Raw genomic sequence first — 18,758 nt, 5'->3', positions numbered from 1 at the left:
CCCCCCCCCCCCCCATACAATTTCAATTCACTTTATCAGAAGGCAGGGAGAGGAGGCTGGGAACAGAGCAATGGCTTAAAATATCCATGGGCCAATTTACGTATGTGGCAGCAGCAGGTGCCAACTCAGAGACCTGGGAGCACTGGGAATGGCACGGAAACCTGTGGCTTGGATCAATACTTTTCCTATCCAAGCTTTTTATATGAGGGGGAAGAAGGAGATGCAATACAGAGAGACAACTGCTCAAAATATTCTGACACTTGGAATGCTTGCAGCTTAATCTCCTCAAGAACTTAATAAGGGAAGATTTGGAGCAGGGTACCCAAATATCCCACCCTCACATGACCGTGGGAAGCCTAAGAAACCTTTGTTTTGAATGACAAAAAGGCATTCCTTCTGACTTAGCAAAACCTGATCCCCCTGTAGGAAAATGAGGAAAAGACACATACTCGGCAGATTCAATCCTGCAAAGAAAAAGGCCCCTTTCACCAGCAGGTGCAGAGCTTGGCAGCCAAATGCAGGTTGGAAATCAGCCTCCATTTGCTCTTCAGCGGGGCACCTTCATGTACTGCACCAACTGCAGAACTGTACATAGTGGCCCTGCATCCTCATAACATGGACTCCATCCATGGACAGTCAAGTAAGACAGGTCTTCGAGGCCAGTGTTAAATCAGTATGAAGGGAGTGTTTTTTTCTATTTCTATAAAAACCCAAGGCAGTTCAAGCTCCTCCTGAATCATCCCCAGACCATAGAAACCACGGACTACTGGATTATTCCTTTATTTAACAAACATTTGTGCCTGTGTAAGCTCCGTGCTAGATGCTGGGTTAAAGGCATGGTACAAACCTCAAGGGCTAGCAGACTAAAGGAAAAGCCCATGCCTAACATTTGCAGGGCAAGGCAAGAGAACAAATGAAGGAAGGCCCACATACCATAAGCAGAGAGGTCTCTGCTCATTCACTGGCCTAAAGTGGGCACCTGCTGCCCACAAGAATCTCTGTCTCCATCAGCATCACTATTTTCAGTTCCTCAAAGGAACCTGATGTGGGACGGCCAGACTTCTGTATGTCTTCTTTGGAGAAATATCTGTTTCAGTCTTTTACCCATATTAAAATCAAGTTATTTATTTTTTCTTTGCTACTGAGTTGTAGTAGTTCCTTACATATTTTAGATTTTAATCCCTTGTCAGCTATATGGCTTATAAATATTTTCTCCCTTTCCATAGGTGGCATCCTTTTCATTCTGTTGATTGTTTCCTTGCTATACAGAAGCTTTTTAGTCAGGGTTGCCCTCTTTGTCTAATTTTGCTTTTGTTGCCTGTGCTTTTGGTGTCATATCCAAGAAATCATCACCAAGACCAATGTCATGAAGCTTTTCTCCTATGTTTTCTTCTAGGAGTTATGCAGTTTCAGGTATTATATTTAAGACTTTAATCCATTTTGAGTTGATTTTTGAGTATGGTATAAGAGTCCAGTTTCATTCTTTTGCATGTGGACATTCCAGTTTTCCCAGCACCATTTGTTGAAGAGAATATCTTTCCCCATTGTATATTCTTGGCATCCCTGTCAAAGATCATTTGACCATATATGCATGGCCTTATTTCTAGGCTTTCTATTCCATTCATCCATATGTCTATTTTTATGCCAGTGCCATACTGTTTAGATTATTGTTGCTTTGTAATCTATTTTGAAATAAGGAAGTGTGGTACTTTCAGCTTTGTTCTTCTTTCTCAAGGTTTCTTTGGCTATCTAAGGTCCTTTGTGTTTCCACATGACTTTTAGAATTGTGTTTTTCTATTTCTATAATAAATGCCATTGGGATTTTGATAGGGATTGCATTGAGGAGGACTTCATTCATTTGCACAATTGGTGTGTGCCTTAAATTGAGTCACTGATGAATAGAAAATATGTACTATGGATACAGAGTTTCATTATTATCAATTATACCTCAGATGCTTTTTAAATTAAAGCTAACATACTGATGGGAGGTGTGGTTATTTAAAGTATAATTTTAGCTAGATCATAGACCTTTCCTCACCTTTGGACTTATATGTCCAACTAACATCTCCCTTTGGAATCTTCACAAGCATATTAGATTTGTTATGTCCTAAAAAACAAAAAACAAAACAAAATACCTTAAACACCTCTCCACTCCTGCCTCTTCTAACCTTCCCATCTCATTCAATGCTACTTCATCCCCCCTTTTTACTCAAGTCAGTTGTATTAGTCTGTTTGTGTCGCTTATAACAGAATACATGGAAATGGGTGATATATAAAGAAAATGAAATTTATTGCTTATCATTTTTACAGGCTGGGAAGTCCAAAGTCCATCTGGTGGTGGCAAAAGTGACCCAGGAGTCTCACATTGCAAGACGGTGGAAGCAGAGAGAGCAGAGAGACAGACTCTCTTCTTTTAAAGCCCTCAGAACCATACCCTTGACCACCATTTTTAATCCATTCACTACTGTGCGGTCCTACAATTCAATCACCTCTTCAAGGCTCCACCATTCAATTAGCATAATAGGACTTCCCATTGTCTTAACAGTCACAGTGGGGGCTAAGTTTCTAATACATAAAACTTGGGGGACACAATTCAAGTGTCAATGAGTTTTGGGGGGACATAATTCAATCCACTACGTCAGTAAACTTTATTTACAGGAATCTAGTCATTCTTGATTTCTCCCCCTCCCCATGGAGCATCCCCCCCCACCCCAAGTCCTGCTGATTTTCAAAGCCGTCTTCTCTCTGTCTTGACTGCTACCCCTCAGCCCAGTTACCAGCCTCTCTTGCCTAGACTAATACGACAACCTGCTAATTGGTCTCCTTGCTTCCATTCCCCACGAGGCAAGAATGATCTAAAAAAGGGAATCAGTTTAGGTTAGTCCCCATGAAAAACCCTTTAATACCTTTGCATTGTGTTTAGAATAAAATCCAAACTTTTGATCTTGGCCTATAAGACACTGTATGATCTGCTGCTTACCTTGCTCTTCGACCTCATTGTATGCTATTCTTCCTCCTACCCATGCTTCAGCCCTACTTGCCTTATTTCCTCAAACCCAACCAACCTCCTTCTTGCTGAAGGACTTTGCACATGCTACCCACCCCACTTGCCTGGGATGCTTCTCCCTGACCACTCTCTCCAAAGCAGGTTGTTTATTTCCTTCCTAACATTTATTGTAATTGACAGTGATTTTATTATCTGCCTTTTTTGTTTTTGTCTATTTCCCCTTGCTATCAGGTAAACTCCATAAAGCCAGGGGCTTAATGTGTTTATTAGAAACTAGAAATAAACTAGTTAATTAAGCTCAATGTCTGGCACATAGTAAGTGCTCAAGAAATATTTATCATGTGAACAATCTTACAACCATATCAGAAACTCACCCTAATTATCACTCTTCAGACTTTTGTTAATTGGACTTCCTAAACTTAAAAAACAAACAAACAAAAAAAAACTCCTTCCATATAAAACAAGCTACTTTAAAGAAATTTAATTCAAATCTAAGCTCCAATAGATTATTTTCTTCAAGTATTCACATTGGCTACTATGTGGAACTCCATGGGGAATTAAAGCATACTATCATGGATATGAATCCATTTATTTAAAAAAAAAAAATCACAGCAGTTACAGTACTACATGCTTTATTTAATGTGGAAAATATTTAAATAAGATCATTATAGCTCTCTTACAACACATCTAGTTAGTCTAAACCTCTGGTTCCTTTCCACTATAATTCCACTTTGTTTAAAATCTCAGAACCTACAGCCCAAGGCTTTTCCAATGCTAAGACCAACGGATGTGCACAATGATCTTTATCTATTTTGGAATATTACTAAGAGCACAAAAAATGTAGCAAATAGTTGGAGCTACATATTCTTTGTCTATTTTATCTTTTGATCTCTTTGTGAATCTGCAGCCATAATTTCTAAGCAATCAAATCCAAGGCAGGAAAAAAGTATGTCATTGAAATAGGAAGTAGTTATGAGAACACCTTATTAAGCCTTGTCCATTTCATCTAATCTTTCAGGATCAAATGGTTTAATCATTTCCTAAAAAGGAATAAATAGTTTTTTAAACAGCAGAAATATAGAGAAATAAAAATATTAAATTAGTAAACAAACAAAAAACCACACTTAACCCAAGAATTAATCCTTATGTTTTAAACAAATATTGAAATTATTTGCTGGAAATTCTTAGAATATACTTTGTTCCCTGCATACGTTGAATAAAACTCTTCATGTACCCCTTGTCTCCCTGGCGAATGTCTACTTACTTAACTTGTGAAAGAATTGCTTCCTCTGTAAAGACCCTTGTATTTCCTTCCTCTGGTTCCGGTAGCATCTTGGAAATATATCTATTACATATTGCAACAAACTACTACAAAGCAGTGAAGGTTTCTTTTATTTATATATGTGTGTATCCCACCAAGAGCAACTTAAGGACTTGTTCATCCCTTTTTTGTAACCCCAGCCTCTAGCACAGTGCCAGGTACATAGTAAATATTCACAGGACATTTACTGCAACAATGAATGGTTAAGTCACCATTTTACTCCTCTAAGACCTTTAAGTACGATGACCATATTTTATAACCCTAAAATTGATAAACAATATCGTAAAGGATTTTGTGTCATTTTTAAGTGCATGAAACAGAAATATGCTGGTTTTAATGTCAAAATACTAGGATTTGAGATGTTTCAATGAGCAGCTAAAGGCAATATTCTATATCTTAACTAACCTAGAATATGTGGGATCTCTAGTTGCTGCTGCTATGAAAGATGGTAATAGTGGTGACATTAAATGTGTGGAACAGATATCTAACTGTGGCCTCTTCCTCCTCACCCCAGTCCCACCCTGATGCCCCTTTCTTCCACTGAAATGACACAACAGGAATCATAAATGACCTCCTGGCAACCTCACTAACTCTGAATTACAGACTGCCCTGGTTTAAGTGATGAAGACCTCAGAGCAACATTTTCCTGAGGACATTATCAAAACTCTCTAGTTTGGATGAAATGAGGAAAAACTATCTTAGATTCACAAAAAAATCTGAAATACAGACTATTTTCAGAGAATTACCCTTTTTTTCAGTCACACAGGAGCTCCAAACGTGACCACCAAATAAATCAAAAGTTACTCAGAAAGGTATGTTTTAAGAATGGACAAAACTGAATTGAACTTTCAGCTACTTTATATTGGCAAGTCCATAAAATCTTTGTGGTATTTTTACATTTTAAAAGTTTGTTCAGATGTACATCAGAACATTGTTTGCAATTGAGCAAAAAATTGAAAACACTTTAAAGAGTGACTAACAGTTGGATAACTATAATATGGTACATCCATAGAACAAAATATCATGCAACTATTAAAATGATGCAGAAGTATACATAAAACATTCACTGTATATTACATGGAAAAGAGCAGTTTATGAAGCTGAATATACAGTAGGATGCCATTTTTGTAAGAAGATCACATATGCATATTTAATCATAGAAAAAGCCTGAAACAATATAAATGGGAATGTGAATAGAAGCAGTTTATGAAGCTGAATATACAGTAGGATGCCATTTTTGTAAGAAAATCACATATGCATATTTAATCATAGAAAAAGCCTGAAACAATATAAATGGGAATGTGAATAGTGGCATCTCAGTGAAGTGTATTTCTTTTTGCTTATCAGAATGTTCTAAAGTTTCTAAAAGGAACCTGCATTGCTCTTGTCGTTAGAAAGTGTAACTTGTTTGTTTTAGCCTGTTTGGTTCTTTCCTTCTAACTGTTTTTCACACTGTGAAAATACATGGCTTATGAAAGTTTGCTTAAAAGTATAGTCTGGGAGATATCCTAAAGCCTAAAACATTCACTAATGTGCAAAAACATTAAGACATGCGTATCACAGTTGTCCTTGAGTACACATTCCACAGGTTTCCCAAGCACTATCTGTCATCATTAATAAAATACACTGAGTTTTTTCTATAGATAAGAATTGGTATTAGGAAAGATAAATAAACCATTGTCCCTTTCTTTTAGGAAATCTGCTGTAAATATAGAGGATTATTTCGTATAGTATACATGCTGCAGGTTTCCATTTATTCAAGTTACCAGTTTTCTGAATAAATAATTTTATATGCATTCTCCCCTCTAAACCTCACTATGTTTTAAGGTAAGAACTACTCCTATTTAACAGGTGAGAAGACCAAGGCACACAAAGATTAAGTTATTTGCCTAAAAAGTGGGAAGACTAGGTCTGGAATGCAGTTCTCCCAGTCTACAGATGCTGAGCTCTTTAACCATTACATTACCCACCCCCACATACATTAGCAGTAGGTAGTACTGTGATTCAGAGGAAAACCACTACTACATACAGCCAGAGGAATCAGAGGACACTCCATGGAGTAAGCAGTATTTATTGGAGTCTTGAAAGACAGAAATGCAGTATCAAAAGAGATACATAGTTCCAGGAGAAGGCATTCTTTCCTCCTGGGTATAAATATGGCTTGGATGTCCCTGAGCCCTCTTCTGAAAAATATCAGGACAGACTGTCCAACCCACAAGAAGGTACCTGACAATATTTCAATATTTTATGATTTGAATGAAATCTTAGCAATTCAAAATAAGGAAAATACTCTTTCCTGTCATTACTGGTCCTCTCCTCTCCACTGTTCAGCAATAATATGAAAAGGAATAAGGAAAAAAAAAAAAGATCTGTCCCTAAATAAAACTCAAAATGACAATGAACTACTCTTAAAAAATTTCCTCACTGAAGAGGAAAATGTCTCTGGGTTAAGAAACTGGGCCAAGTTTACAGAAATAATTGTGTCACGAGTGTGGTACTAAATTTCAATTTATTAGTGGAAAAAAGCCATCAAGAAAAATAAGTGACAAAGGAATAAAATGAATCAGACAAATCAATGAAAGAAGTGAATCAGTAAGACTTTAGCTTGAATAGTTTAATCCATGTTTGGAGTAAAAACACTTAGAGTTTACCTCCTCTCACCTTAATGCCACAAAAAAAAAAAAAGAAATTTGTCATTTGTTGTTGCTTTTTCCCCAAACTATAATCATATATATGTAAAAAAAAAAAAATGTGAAACACTTAATAACAATTTACCAATAAAAAGGGGAGGGAGATGACCTTTTGCTTTAGTTCCTCTCTCTCTCAAGGATCTAGAAGAACCTCATGACTTCCTTCAGCCATCTGGCTGTCTCCAATTCTGCTCATCCTATTCCCTCTTAACCCACTCTAATCAGCCTTCCACCTAAAATGACTCTCATCAAGGTGACCTATAACTTCCACATTACTAAATCCAGTGCTCAATGATCAGTCCTCATTTTACTTGTCAGATCAGCTGCAATAGGCACACTTGATCAATCACTCCATCCTCTCTCACGGGTTTCTTCCCATGGTTTCTAGGGCACCACAGTCTCTTGGTTTTCCTACCTCTCTGGTTGCTCCTTCTCCTGCCCTTTTAATGTTATAGAGTGTCCCAAGATTCAGTACTCATTCTCTTCTTTACTGGCACTCACGCTTTAGTGATCTCACCTACTCTCTTGACTTTAAATACCATCCGCAGGCAGATGACTCCCAATTATGTATTACTAGTCCAGCCCTTTCCTGAACTCCAGACGCAGGTATCTAACTGCTTACTTGACATCGCCACACGGATGTCTAATAAAGATTCTTACTTGACATTAGCTACTCATACCCCTTACCCCCACAATCACACTCCTCCTCCCCCAAATCCTACTCCACCTACAGATTTCCATTATCTCAGTTGATGACGACTCTAATCCTTCCAGTCGCACAGGACTAAAACCTTGGAATTATCCTTAGCTGCTCTCTCTCTCTCATGCCCACCTTAAATGTGCCAGCAAGATCTGTTGGCTCTACCTTCAAAATATATCTGGAATTTAATCACTTCTCCCACCTCCACTACCACCCTCATCCAAGCCATCACCATCTCTTTCTTGGATTGCTGGATAACCTCCTAATTGGTTCCCCTGCTTCCACCCTGCCCCTCAGAGTATATCTGAACACAGCAAGAGTGTTCCTTCTAAAACCTAAGACAGATCATGTCACTCCTATGCTCAAAACCCTGCAATGGCCCTCATCTCACTCATAATCAAAGCCAATGTCCTTCAATGGTACACAAGCTCCTATGTCATCTGTGTTTGTGACAATCCCCACCCCTGCCCACCTCTCTAAACCCCCTCCAAATATTTTGCCTTCAATAACTCAGCTCCAGCCCCCCTGATTTCCTTGCTGTTTCTCACTATATATATATGTTTCTAAACAGCACTGTCAATATCAATGGAAGAAATAAAATCTCACCACAAATATTGCAGTCAAAAAAATAAATAAATAAAATGAAAACAGTGTGCGCCATTCATTCATCCATCCATTAATTCATCTACTCAATATAAATTTGAGTAACTATAATGTGGTATGCACAGGTATTAGGGATAGAAGTAAAAGGCTTAGTACTTATTTTTGCATAAAGCAAAAAAGACAAGAAACCATACAAATATAATTGAGCCTGTTAATTGCCTTTACAAAGGGAAGCCCTGGGTACAACAAGATCACAGAAGAAAACACCTAACTGACCAAGACTGGAGAGGCAGGGGCCATCAGGAAAGATGTGTCCCTTGAGCTAAGTTTTTAAAGTGTTCATCAAGGACAGAGGGTTGGTAGGGACTTTGGAAGAATGAGGGAGGAAGAGTCATTCTCTAACTGACCAAGACTGGAGAGGCAGGGGCCATCAGGAAAGATGTGTCCCTTGAGCTAAGTTTTTAAGGTGTTCATCAAGGACAGAGGGTTGGTAGGGACTTTGGAAGAATGAGGGAGGAAGAGTCATTCTAAACAGAGGACACAGCTTGTCTGGAAGCACAGTGTATGAAAGCATGAATAGCAGGCAGCTCAGTTGTGACTGGAATCCTGAAATTCAGGAGCTATGTTGAGGTGCAGAGATCTTCTTTCACTCATACTGCTTAATTTCATTTAATCTTGAAGTTAAGGGGTAGTAATTAAAGTTGCATCCCTAGGTTTGCATTTAAGAAGCATGTGGAAGCAAGTAGGGTGGGAAATGGGACCTTGAGAAAGACTGTAAAAATAGGTATGAAATTTAAGTCAGAGTTAGAAATGCAGTATAAATAGGTAAGGAAAAGGGCTCTAAGAATTTTAATTCTTGACTCAAAGTAATGTGACATCATTATTATCATTATTATTATTTACTGTTTTTTCAGAGGACTCAAAAGAAGAGAACATTAAGGGAAAGAAAGAAAGAAATTCTTAAACACACCCTAATTCAATTCCAAATCCTAAACAAAGTGAAACAGAGTAAACAAACTTTCATGAAGAAAACACCCTCAACATCATTCTTTACTCAACAGGGAGCTCACAGAGAGTCCAAGAGAAGGTTTACAATGCCAAAAGCAATACCCAATCCATCCATCATCCCCTCACTCCCGCTGCCTCCTGAGCATTATTTTTCTTTCCAAAAGATACCAACACTGAATAGCCTACTTGTCACTTGGAGTTCCGGTAATCCTCCTGGCATTGCAACAGTAAAATCTTTCTTTGTCCTTAAAGCAAGGGGTAAAGATGGCCTGAATCACAAGAGTGATTACTTCAAACAAGTATTTTACTTTGCTGGAGTACAAAAGATCTTTCTCAATTGTCTTCTTTCACAACATGCCTTGCTAGCCAAGCCTTAGAGGTTAGTTGGGTTTCGGGACCACTGTAGGCAACTGGAAAAGAACCAGAATTATACCTGGCATTGTTACAGAACTGAACTTTTGCAGGTAAATAAAAGCATTAGGTTCTCTGTTTTCTAGTTTCAGTCAGGCCATCTTAGAATTTGTTAATGGGTAATTTTCTTTTTTTTTTTTCCTTTTTGTCTTTTTTACTGACCGGTAACGGGATCGCAACCCTCGGTGTTGTGCCCGCACCGCGCTCAGCCAGTGAGCTCAGCCAGTGAGTGGGAACCGGTCTCCACATGGGATCCGAACCCTCGGCGGAGTGCTACCGTGCTCCCAAGCAGCGCACTCTCCAGTGCGCCACTGGGCCGGCCCAGTTAATGGGTAATTTTCATGTCTCCCAGAGGATTTATAAGAATTTATGTCTTATTTCATGTCTCCCAGAAGTACAAAAAGGAGAAACAGAAATCAGGCACAAAGAGATCCTAGGTACAAGTACCAAATACCCATTTCTCTCTTAGGGCGGCACTTGAAATTTGGAAAGTTCATGCAAAATCAAAGCACAAAACACTTTATATGTAGGTCAATAGTATCTTTGTGTGTGTGTGTGTGTGTGTGTGTGTATATATACTATATGTGTGTGTTTTTGTATATATACATTACATATATATATATATGTATATGTATATTTTAGTATGACTTACAAAGTCTAACCAGCCTATTTAAGAAAACTGAGGAGGGAAAAATTGGAGGAAATCTAAATATAGCTTCAAGCACACAGAAAAAGATCCATAAGGTAGGTCAGTGTGTGTGTATGTGTGAGTTCCTGTACATTTGGGTGTACATACACAAGACTCAAGGATTTGATGTTATCTGCCTAACTTTATTCTGTTATAAGATTATTTTCACGAACAAGCTATATGTAGAACTAAAAGTCACTTCTTTATTGAACTTCTTCTTTTTTTTTTCCTTAAAAGATGACCGGTAAGGGGATCTTAACCCTTGACTTGGTGTTGTCAGCACCACGCTCACCCAGTGAGCTAACTGGCCATCCCTATATGGGATCCAAACCCGTGGCCTTAGTGTTATCAGCACCACACTCTCCCGAGTGAGCCACGGGCCGGCCCCTATTGAACTTCTAAAGATGATATTAATCTTTTAGAACAAATTGAGGCTTTTGATGGTTTGTTTCAAAATGTCTCATGCAGGGACGTGATAGTGTGAAACCTAAAGTTTAAGCAACAATTCTAGAATGTATTCAAAGGGAAGTTTTTCTTTCTTCTGTTCTTTTACTCAACAGTAAAGAGATTTTCTATGAAGTAAATTTTTTTTAAAAAGTAAGGTTTCTCAAGGATTGCTCAATTCCTCTGAATTTAAGTCTTTACTTCTGGGGAGAGCCTCCTGTAGAGAAAGAAGCCAAGATTGTTATTATTTAGGGAATAAGAAGTTTCAGATCATTCTTTGAGTCCTGCTATTACTTTTTTCCTTTAAAAAAATGACATATTTTTAACTTAGAGGGTTTTTTGGGAGTGAAGGCGGGGGGCAAACAAGTTCTTGCCATTGTTGCCCTAGAAATGATAATCTAAGAATAACCAGAGATACTGTATCGATCAAATATAGCAAAGTTTACATATATATACACAATAAGAAATTTGAAGTTTGTGGGTTTGGTATTCTTTATCATTTCAAATAGCAGATCAGTTCAAAAACATGTAAAGCTCATAATTTCCTTCTATACACTTTAATTTTTTAACTGTTACTAAAAAAAATCAATTCTCCTATCTTTCTCTATTATGACAATAATGTCTAAAGGGATCATTTCTAATAAACATATCATTTGATTCAAAATAGAAGTGGCAGCACGAGCAAAATAAGCAAGGTGGCTAAGGTTAGCTGGAACACAGACTTTATCTTAAATAAGAAAAAATTCTGTTTATAAGGAAAAGACAAAAAGGACCTAAATTCAAGAGGGGGGAAAAAAAAACACCCCAGAAAATAGTAGCTTAAGAAAATGTAGTTTCTCATCTGTTAAATGGGAATATTCATAGCACCTGCCTCACAGGGTTGTCATGAGGATTACCTGAACTTATACATGTAAAACACTGAAAATAGTGTCTAGGCCTATACTGAGTGCTCAAGAAATACCAGCACTAATTCTTATTACAATTGGCAAAAACTCATATTATTAGGCCATTTCTCTCTTCCCACCCAGGAAGACAAAGATGGTATTGAAGGAGTGACAATCTTATGAAAATCTTGGCTGCCAAGCAATGATAATCTTATTTCATAAAGGGAATACACTGAAGAAATTAGTTAAGATTTCTGAAATCTAGAAGCAAGAAGCAATCAACAGAGAAGGGATCAGTATTTCTGATTTTTGAAGGGAGGGCTATCACCTAAAAAAAACAAAAAAGAGGAATACGGCTTATTCTGCATTTTCCAGAGAGCAGGACTGGAATTAAATGGTAGAAGTTACAAAGGGGGAAATGTCTGCTCACTATAAGAAAGACTCTAACATTAAAAACATCCATGCTATAAAAGGATAGGCTGCCTTGAAGGGGAGAGAGTGTACTGTTACTGAGTGTGAAAGCAGGAGTTTCATCAGTCAAGAACGATAAAGAAAAGATTCCTTAGCAAGTACAAGCTAGATGACAATAAAAATGACACAATAATAATAATAGTTATAATAGTTGACACTTCAACAGAAACTGTCCAGCACTGTTGTAAGCATTTTACACTTACAGTTTCAACCCAATTAATCCTCACCACAGCCACCTGCTCCACAGTCTGTGTTCTTAACCACTACAACAGGCTGCCTACCTCCCAAGCTCTGCAATCCTGGGCAAGTTTCTTACCCTGTCTCCATGTCCTCATTTATAAAATGAGGGTAACAATAACACTTAGCTTAGATGATAATGATAAAGATTAATTACATTAATACTTTTGTTTAGCACCTAGAACAGTGCCTGACACATAGCAAATACTTTGCTATTTTTTATGTAAAGATCATTTCAACTTTTAATAAAATTCTTTACTTGAGTGGCAAGTTAGGGAAGGCACAATCTGAACCAAGTTTTTATCAAATAAGTGGAATCCAAGGCTTGCCTTTAGGGCTGATTCTCTACACAAAATTAGCCATGAAAAATATGGGCAAAACTGCTACAGTCAGAGTCCTACAGTGAGACCAGATTCTCTGTACTTTGTCATGGCTGATTATAAGGTAAGACCTTGATAAAAATGGCCTAGTCCATCACTCTCCGTTGGCTTCTCTTACCATTTATTCAACAAACATTTATTAAGTATTTACCTAGTACCCACTTAACCAATTCCCAAACCTAATCAATCCAACCACTTTCTTTGTGCCTGCCATCCAACTGCAACCTGGCAGTCAATGTGGCCTAATAAACCTTCCTTTACATAGATTCTCACAGACACCAAACTTTTATTTCATTAAAACTTCCAGATCCACTACTGTCCCCACCCTCAAATATCCTAGACTCCTCAATAATTGGAAAATAGAATCAAACAGATACAAATTCTTTCTACTTTCCATATAATGTCCTCTGTATTCCTAAACCCCTGCAACAGCAAGTCAATTCAACATTTACTGATATTTGTCTAGCCTTTTCATTCTTTCCTGTTCCAGAAAGGAGGGGGGGGGGGAGTTTCCAGACCTCCTTCCTAAGGCCAACTCTTTCTTCTATTCTCTGATTATACCCAGGAAATGTAGGTTACATCATCTTCCTCAGTTCATTGTCTGGTAACCATTCCCCTGTCTCCCACCTCTCTTGGATCTTTAAACTTTTTCAACTCATCTATAAACATACCCATAAGAAAAAAGTTCTCAGTCCTGTTTCCCTTGTAAGCATTGACTCTTCCCCCATTTTACTGTCAAATATCTCCAGAGTGGTCTCTTGCTGTAGGTATGTAACTGGCTGAACTAATAAATATGAATCACTGGAAGGCAACCTGATACAGGTTATTCTTGATTACAATCAACCTTTTAAGTATGCTTAAAGGTTCTGACATACAGCAGCCTTGGATTTGGTGACCATTAATTTTTTCTTCTATTTACGCTGTATTTTAAACAAACATAATAAAGAAAAATAGATCACAGAGGTTTATTATACATGACAAACTGGACTTCAACTAAATGTTGGTATTTGCTTTAGAACTTCTTGCACAAAGTTTATAGATTAGCAACACTAACACCTTAAAAAATGTTTTTTGAAGGATAATTCTTACATGAGCTAATCCCTTAAATTCTAGAGTAATGATGAAGAACAATACTATGATAATGTAAATTGTCCATATAAACTCTTAGAGCCTTATCAGATTTAAAATTTACCATCTATAAAGAAGAATAAGTTTTCAGAAATAAGGGTATGGAAACCTTTCAGAAATAAAGGTTTCCATACCTTCAGAGGAAAGGATCTGGTAAAAGGACCTACAACAGGAGAGAACACGATGTATTTCAGAAGAAGAAAGCAAGCCAGTGAGGATGGAACACAGAAAACAAGGGGAGAAAGAAGCAAGGGTCAGATCCCTCAGGGCCTCCTAGGCCAGAATTAATACATTTTGGCATACTCCTAAGAAAAAGAAGCAAATGAAAAGCTGTAAGCTGGGAGATGGAAGGACCATATCTGCAGTTAAAAGGATGAATCTAGTTGCTGTATGGAGAATGAATGAGTAGTTGACCAGAGAAAGTGTGACAGGCACAAGTGGGAGTTAGGAGGCTGCTTCAGAAGCCTAAGAGAGAAATTACAGTAGCCTGGATCAGGGTGGCAGCAGAGATGGAAATAAGGAGATAGATTCAGGAAGATAAAATCAATAAGACTTAGTGAATGATTAGATATGGAGGAAAGAAAAGAAGTGTCAATGACATTTTGATTTCCTACATTTTTTTTATATACATGGAAATGCAAAGTAACACATTTTGTAAAATATATACCAAATTGTAAGAGGGAAAGAGTTTTACATAGTAAAAGTCAGAATTTTAAACCTGTGGACTCATTTTTATGATATAAATACCTACATTCTTTAAATATATTTTATAGTCAGCAGGTATACATTGCTTTCCTAGTTAAATTCAGATGTAATAAAAAGAAAAAAAGCAGTTGCCCAGCTGAAAAGGATAAGAATGGCATTTCAGGGAGAAGGATCAGTCTACGCAAAAGCATGGACACAGGAAATGACATTATTTAAAGAATATCAAGTAGTCTAGTGTTTGCAGAGTAAAAAGGAAGGATGTGTAATGGGACAGGGATGAGGAGAGGGTTGAAGCTATTTTAGAATATGGCCAGATCATGAAGGCATACCCTAAACTGTAGGAAATGGGAAAGTATATAAAGTTTTCAAGCAGGAGAGTGAAAGAAAAAACAAAAAACAAGTTTATATTTAGAAAGGTCACTCTAGAGGCAGTGTGAAGATTGGACCAAAGGGGAGGTAAAGAAGGCTGGGAGATCACTTAAGCAAGAACTTAAGCTAATTCAGGGGCAATAGAGACAGAGGAGAGATTTGAGGTTCATTTCAGAAGCAAAGTTGACAGGACTTGGTAAATGAGATGGATGTGACAGATAGGGAAAAGAGAAAGTCAAAGATGCTTCCATAGTTTCTAGTTTAGGAAACTAGATAGTGGTGATATCAATTTAGGGTAATGCAAGAATAGGTGAAGTGAGAAGACAATAAATTTTGTTTTGAAGATGCTGAAGTTAAAGTACCTTCAGAAGTCAAGGTACCCGATAGGAAGTTGCATACATAGGTTTGAATTTGAGGGACAAGGACAGCACAGGAGCATATGAACACTATTATCCAGAATAGAGAATTTTAAACCTGTGGACACAATCTTACCCTTGATGAAATTTCACTGAACCTTGAGGCAACTGTCAAGAGTTGACTGGTTCCATTTATTCTCATAGTTGTAAAAATTCCACATAATTGTTAAAGTATCTGTAGGCAGTAACTTAAAAAAATAAGTCAGGGCTTTCGTCCTGGTCTTTGAGTCTTTCTTTTCCCTTCCCCTTTTTGTCTGCCATTCTATCTATCTATCTATTTAGTTAATGAAGATATACGAGGTATTATAAGGAAGTATAATATAAAAAACATTTGCTGTTCTTATTAAGTATTTTGTCTTAATTGTAAAAGGCAAAGAACATTCTACAATTCTACCTTTAGCAAAACCTAAGTTAAATAATGATTTACCTATGTGACTCTCCACTGATTTTCTCTTGCAAATCATCGACCCTTAAATAACCAACATCCCCAAGGCAGTCAACTCCAGCTGTAGCTTTAACCACAAAGGTTAAATAATTCAGTCCTGTTGTTGCTCACTGTCAGAAATCCAAGTCACACTGTACCTTTGTCTAACCGACAGTGCCCTAGTTTGGTGGGAGGTGGAGAGGAAGGACCTGTTGGCAAGGAAACAGCTGCTTCCTTCCAGAGCAAGGGAAAACCAGGAAGGTGACAGATGGGCAGAACAGAAAGGCAGCCAAAAATTGCTCTGGCTTCTCATTGGCAAGAATCTTCAAAACTGAGGCATGACTGGATACTTTAAAATATATCAACGATTGAGAGATTATTGTCTGCCTAGGTGCTCTGCTGAGGTTCAACAGGGCTTCCCACACATTTTCTACATTTGAAAAACTTTTAAGTTTGCAGTAGTACAACAGCCTAGCCTCAGCCTATCTACAGTAGGCTAAGACTGCAAGGCACTGTCCCATTTCACTTTGGGATTATACCCAAGAGAATGAACTATCTAGTTAAAAAAAAAAAAGAAAAAAGAAAATTTACATTTTCTGTAGTTATATTTGTATGACTTACTAAAATTACTATTAAAATTTCATTAGAAAACACTTTACTTAAATATTTACTTTTATATGCTTAATTTCAAAAGATTTGTTGCAAACTTTTAAAATTTGTTCTTTTATCATTCCCCTCCCATCCACTTCTGTACCCAGAAAATTAAATACTCAATGATTCCTCGGTGAAACAGACAACCACTGGATTGATATTTATCACTAACATATTTTTTAAAAAGCTGTAAGTAGGTAAATGATTGTTCATCAAATGAAAATTAGCAATCACTGAAAATAACATTAAAATTAGTGTGGTCATGAAGTATGGAATTTTAAAACATCAGTTTACTATGCTGATTAATTCAACATTTGTATTTTCATCAGAACTTAATAACCCCATAAATAAATAGAGCTCTCAATTATTTAAAAAAAAATCAAGGGATAACATGTATTTAGACATATTAGCAGCGTAAAGATGTATGCTTCAACACACTTATTGGGAAAACGTCTGAAAATATTACTACACTGAATTCAAGGGCAGGAACCTGACATAGAAGTTCTCTAGAATAACAACATTTCAGGAGATTCCAAAAAGGAAAAGGGTCAAATAAGAAATAGCCTCAAATTAATCGAAAAGTTCAGTGCTTGCTCCAACTCCATTTTTCTTTCTCTCCATTGCGAAAAAACAAAGCTTCAAAATGGGTGAATCACTTAGATGAAAGTTCATCTACTGGAATAAATGGGGAGACCGCCTGGGCAGGTGATACAGGAGAGTCGGTGGTAGTGCTGACTTTCGCTGGTGAGTTACAAGAAGATCCGGCACTGCTGCTGTTTCCATCAAGGGTATCCGAAGATACACACACACCGGGATCTGACAGCTGTGTAACGTCAGAAGAAAGCATGTTGGTGATGCCCTGGAAAAATCTCTTTGGCTGATAATCAGTTTCCATTTCACATTTTCTTTTCAATGGTCCAAGAACACTTGGTCTGATGCAATTGATGGGACTCTGGCTTCTCCGAGTAGTAAATCGGGTCGTCGGGCTGGGGATAGGGCTTGGAGGCAATCCATTGCTACTCACAAAACTTTGCAAGGATGGTGAAAAACACTGCTTCCCAATTCCCCGGGTGGGTGACGGTGCTGGTGACACTGGAATGAAATCGATGCGCTTTGGGGAGGCGGATTTCTCCACATCATTGTCACTCAGGCTGAAACTTTCCTCCCAGGAGTGGCTTATCTGCATTGCGGTCTGCACCTCGCGCTCGTGGACCGTCTCTCGGTTGATCAAGTCCATGCCCTCCTCCTGTTTGATCTGGTGCAAGCGGCTGCTGTGCATGCGGACAGGGGAGGCCGGCAGCAGCAGGCCGTGGCGACTCGGGAACGTTGTGCTGTTCCGCCTCGCGCTCGGAGCCTCGGCCTGGAACACCGGCGAAGTGTCACTGAGGCCGTGGATCAGGGGGGCGCTGTTAGACCTCCTGAGGCCCCCGCCGCCTCCGGTGCCGCCACCCTCCGACGGGCTCCCGCCCGTTCCCGGAGGCAGCTCCAGGTCTAGCTCCATCTTCTCCTGAGCCATGTCGGGGGCAGGGAGGCGGGGGCGGTGTTCAGTCAGGGCCCTAGGACTCCCATTCCCCACAGTCCCGGGCTGCCGCCGCCGCCGCCGCCGCCGCGAATCTGTCAGCGGGTTCACCCCGCTGCGCTTGCGCGCTCTTTCGCGCAGGCGCCCGGCGACGTCTGTTCTCGCGGCGCCTGCTTAATGCGTAACAGCTGCGCCATAGGCGTAAGGGGAGGAGCGAGGAGCGGTTGGTCGGCAAGTCAGTACATTCCTTCCACCAGTATCTGTTGGGCGCAAGCTGGCGTTCACATACGGTAATAAGGTTATCGTACTCAGGCATGTATAATTCTAAAACAAGTACGAGCTCTTAAAGAGAGGCCCTTGGTGACGTGGGGCTGTATGATGGCGAGCAGGGCTTGGCCTAATCAGGGAGGGCTTCCCAGAGGGGGGACAGTTCCCTGAAATCCAAAGAAGCAGGCGAAATGGGTGCGGTATAGAACCTTCACGAAGCGGGAAGCCAGCTAGGGCTCCTCAGCCAGGCAGCAGGGAGGGCTCGGGAGGGTAGAGGCAGTGTGGCCGGGAGCGGAGAGCGAGGGCTGGCCTGCTGTGAGGGGGGAGGAGAGCAGGTTCTGGCCTTTATCTTGAGAACAATGAAAACTCCAGAGGTGTTTACTGGGCTTTTCAGTGGCTGCAGTCTGGAGAATAGATTCTATTGAGAGATGAGAA

At 39.0% G+C, this 18,758-nt stretch overlaps 1 protein-coding gene across 1 annotated transcript; it reads right to left on the bottom strand.

Annotated features, from left to right (window-relative positions):
- Positions 1–15,575: 15,575 nt before the first annotated feature.
- FAM122A (family with sequence similarity 122A) lies at positions 15,576–18,159 on the bottom strand. Its single transcript, XM_008580660.1, has one exon. The coding sequence runs from the start codon at positions 18,051–18,053 to the stop codon at positions 17,190–17,192; it is 864 nt and encodes a 287-aa protein (XP_008578882.1). The 5' UTR covers positions 18,054–18,159; the 3' UTR covers positions 15,576–17,189.
- Positions 18,160–18,758: the final 599 nt, after the last annotated feature.

Source organism: Galeopterus variegatus, unplaced genomic scaffold, assembly GCF_000696425.1.
Source record: "Galeopterus variegatus unplaced genomic scaffold, G_variegatus-3.0.2 Scaffold2142, whole genome shotgun sequence".
Lineage (NCBI taxonomy): Eukaryota > Metazoa > Chordata > Mammalia > Dermoptera > Cynocephalidae > Galeopterus > Galeopterus variegatus.
This window is presented reverse-complemented; position numbering and strand designations above follow the sequence as displayed.

What these genes read in the sequence shown, in the direction of transcription:
- FAM122A (XM_008580660.1), bottom strand. Translation starts at nt 18,053, where the DNA reads ATGGCTCAGGAGAAGATGGAGCTAGACCTGGAGCTGCCTCCGGGAACG.